Raw genomic sequence first — 2,790 nt, forward strand, 5'->3', positions numbered from 1 at the left:
ATCCACAGATGCAAAAAGAAGAAAATAAGTATGTCGTTCTCGGAGGATTTCATCCACAGAAAAAAAAAAAAAAGTACATAAAAGTAGATCAATCTGTACGTGCACCACTGTCTCACATGCATATGTCAATTATAGCTGTGATGTTTTTGACCGGCAGTTTATGATAATCTCACCAGCAGTAGATACTTATGATAGGTAATTGGCCACTAAAAAAATGCTTGTTTTTCTATATAAACTAGATCAACTTTCATTGAAATTTATTATCAACTGCTCCAGCAATTATAGTTCTCTACAAACTTCAATATATAGGGAAACAATCATCAACCATCTATGGCGCATCATGGTGTTTCAGGTCTAGTTGGGAAACTTGTAACTGAATTGGAGGTCCATTGCAATGCTGACGCATACTATAAAATCTTTAAGCACCAAGAAGATGTACCAAAGGCAATGCCTCATCTTTACACTGGCGGGAAAGTTATCAGTGGAGATGCAACCCGTTCTGGTTGTATCAAGGAATGGAACTACATTCTTGGTATTTACAGACACAATGTTATTGCAACGATCCCATTTTAAATATTATTAACGTGCTTTGGATTGGTTTAAACTTTGTAATAACTTAACTTTACACTGGTTCCATTTGTGCATGCAGAGGGTAAGGCGCTGATCGCAGTGGAGGAAACAACACATGACGATGAAACAAGGACCTTAACACACCGCATAACTGGAGGAGACTTGACAAAGGATTACAAAAAGTTCGTTAAGATCGTTGAAGTTAATCCAAAGCCTAATGGACATGGAAGCATTGTGACTGTATCCCTTGTGTATGAGAAAATGAACGAGGGTTCTCCAACTCCCTTTAATTATCTACAATTTGTCCATCAGACCATTGTAGGCTTGAATTCTCACATCTGCGCTTCTTAGTAAAATACATCCGAACTTCAGCGTTGGGTTTAAGTATGCACGTACGATCGTCAGTACTTGTTGTTTAATTAGTTGTACTGTACGTTATTCCTGCACACTGCACTATCATGCCTATGTATGTTTGATTAAATAAGACTATGGAACTATGGGATTTATCATATGCGATGATCCTTTTGAATAAATCAAATAAGTCATTTAAAATGTGTTTTTTTTTGTCTTTTCTTTTTGACAATAATATTAATTGTTGCTGTATCATATGTACTCACCTATCTGGTATTTTTTAATCCAGAAAAAATACGCTGCTGATAAGTTCCGTACTCAGGCCCAATAAACTTACCGGCATACTACAGTGACGTGCTACTTCATTGGTGACCATTTTCATATTTTGGCTATGTTTAAGGTTATGTCATTACTTAGAACAATGGGGAAACACCTGGGCACAATTAGTATTCAGAGAGTGCACATACTATGTCTAGTATTTTTGAGTTTGCAGTCGCTTCATATTTTCATTCACATCGATGTTTAAATAGTCTCTTTTCTCGACATGCCTTTACACGTTTGGGCACGGTTTTCACAAACCCAGTAAACATATATCTCAAGTGTGTGTGACAAGCTAAGTTTTCGATCTAACGGTTGAGAAATATTAGCTTGAATCTAAATCGGGTTTTCATCTAACGGTGAATATTGATTCCTTTGTAACTAAGGTAAAACCATGATATAAAGACTATATATAGGAGACATCTAGCATTGGACAAAACTAATCCCCACACGTCTGTGTGATACTAGTACGCTCGCTAAAGTCGATTCTCCTCTAACCTTTTGTTTTCTTCTCTAAAACCAGGTTAACGACTTAAAGACTTCATTGGGATTGTGAAGCCAGACCGATACTACTTTTATCGTAGTTGTGTGATCTGATCTTGCATCTTCTATCGTACGAGTACAATCTATTGATTGTCTTGAGATCGTGAGAGTTCTCCGATAGGCAAGATAAAAGAAGTCACAAACATCTTCGTCTCACTGTTTGTGATTCCTCAACATCTGCTTGTGTAGTCAAGAAAGATCGTTGAGAGGTGATTGATTAATCTAGGCTGTTCTTCGGGAATATAAGACCGGATTATCAATTGGTTCCTGTTCACATTGATTTCATATCTTAAGACGGAACAAAAACCTAGGATTTTTCTGTGGGAGACAGATTTATCCTTTGATAGACTTTTCTGTGTGAGACAGATTTGTTTATTATCAAGTCTGCGATTTTGGGTTGCGGCAACTCTTGGTTGTGGGTGAGATCAACTAAGAGAATCAAGTGCGCAGTATCCTGCTGGGATCAGAGGCGTAGGAGTACAACTGTACCTTGAATTAGTGGGAGACTGATTTGGGTTCAACTATAGTCCAGTATGAAGTTAGATTGGAGTAGGCTAGTGTCGGTAGCGGCTTAATACAGTGTGTATTCAATCTGGACAAGGTCCCGGGGTTTTTCTGCATTTGCGGTTTCCTCGTTAACAAAACTTCTGGTGTCTGTGTTATTTCTTTTCCGCATTATATTTTTATATAATTGAAATAATACAGGTTGTGCGTTAAAGATCATCAATTGGAAATCCGACCTTTGGTTGTTGATTGATATTGATTAATCGTTGGACATTGGTCTTTGGTACCGTCCAAGTTATCTCTCTTTGATAAAGACTCGCAGATTTCCATTTGCTTGATTAAAGATCAAATCGAGAGATTGAGATATAAACTCTTTGATATATATTTTTATTGATTGAGTCTAATTGTCTAGTTGATTCTCATAAAAATTATATTGGAGTTTGTCCATACAAATTGCTAAGCGAAATATTGGGTGGTGTTGTTAGACCCCCGCTTTTTCAATTG

General features: G+C 37.1%; 1 protein-coding gene across 1 annotated transcript; it reads left to right on the plus strand.

Annotated features, from left to right (window-relative positions):
- Positions 1-255: 255 nt before the first annotated feature.
- On the plus strand, positions 256-1,135 carry LOC113342917 (major latex protein 15-like). Its single transcript, XM_026587289.1, has 2 exons — positions 256-532; positions 650-1,135. The coding sequence occupies exons 1-2, from the start codon at positions 331-333 to the stop codon at positions 919-921; spliced, it is 474 nt and encodes a 157-aa protein (XP_026443074.1). The 5' UTR covers positions 256-330; the 3' UTR covers positions 922-1,135.
- The last annotated feature ends 1,655 nt before the right edge of the window (positions 1,136-2,790 follow it).

The sequence above is a fragment of the Papaver somniferum genome, unplaced genomic scaffold (assembly GCF_003573695.1).
Source record: "Papaver somniferum cultivar HN1 unplaced genomic scaffold, ASM357369v1 unplaced-scaffold_5, whole genome shotgun sequence".
NCBI lineage: Eukaryota > Viridiplantae > Streptophyta > Magnoliopsida > Ranunculales > Papaveraceae > Papaver > Papaver somniferum.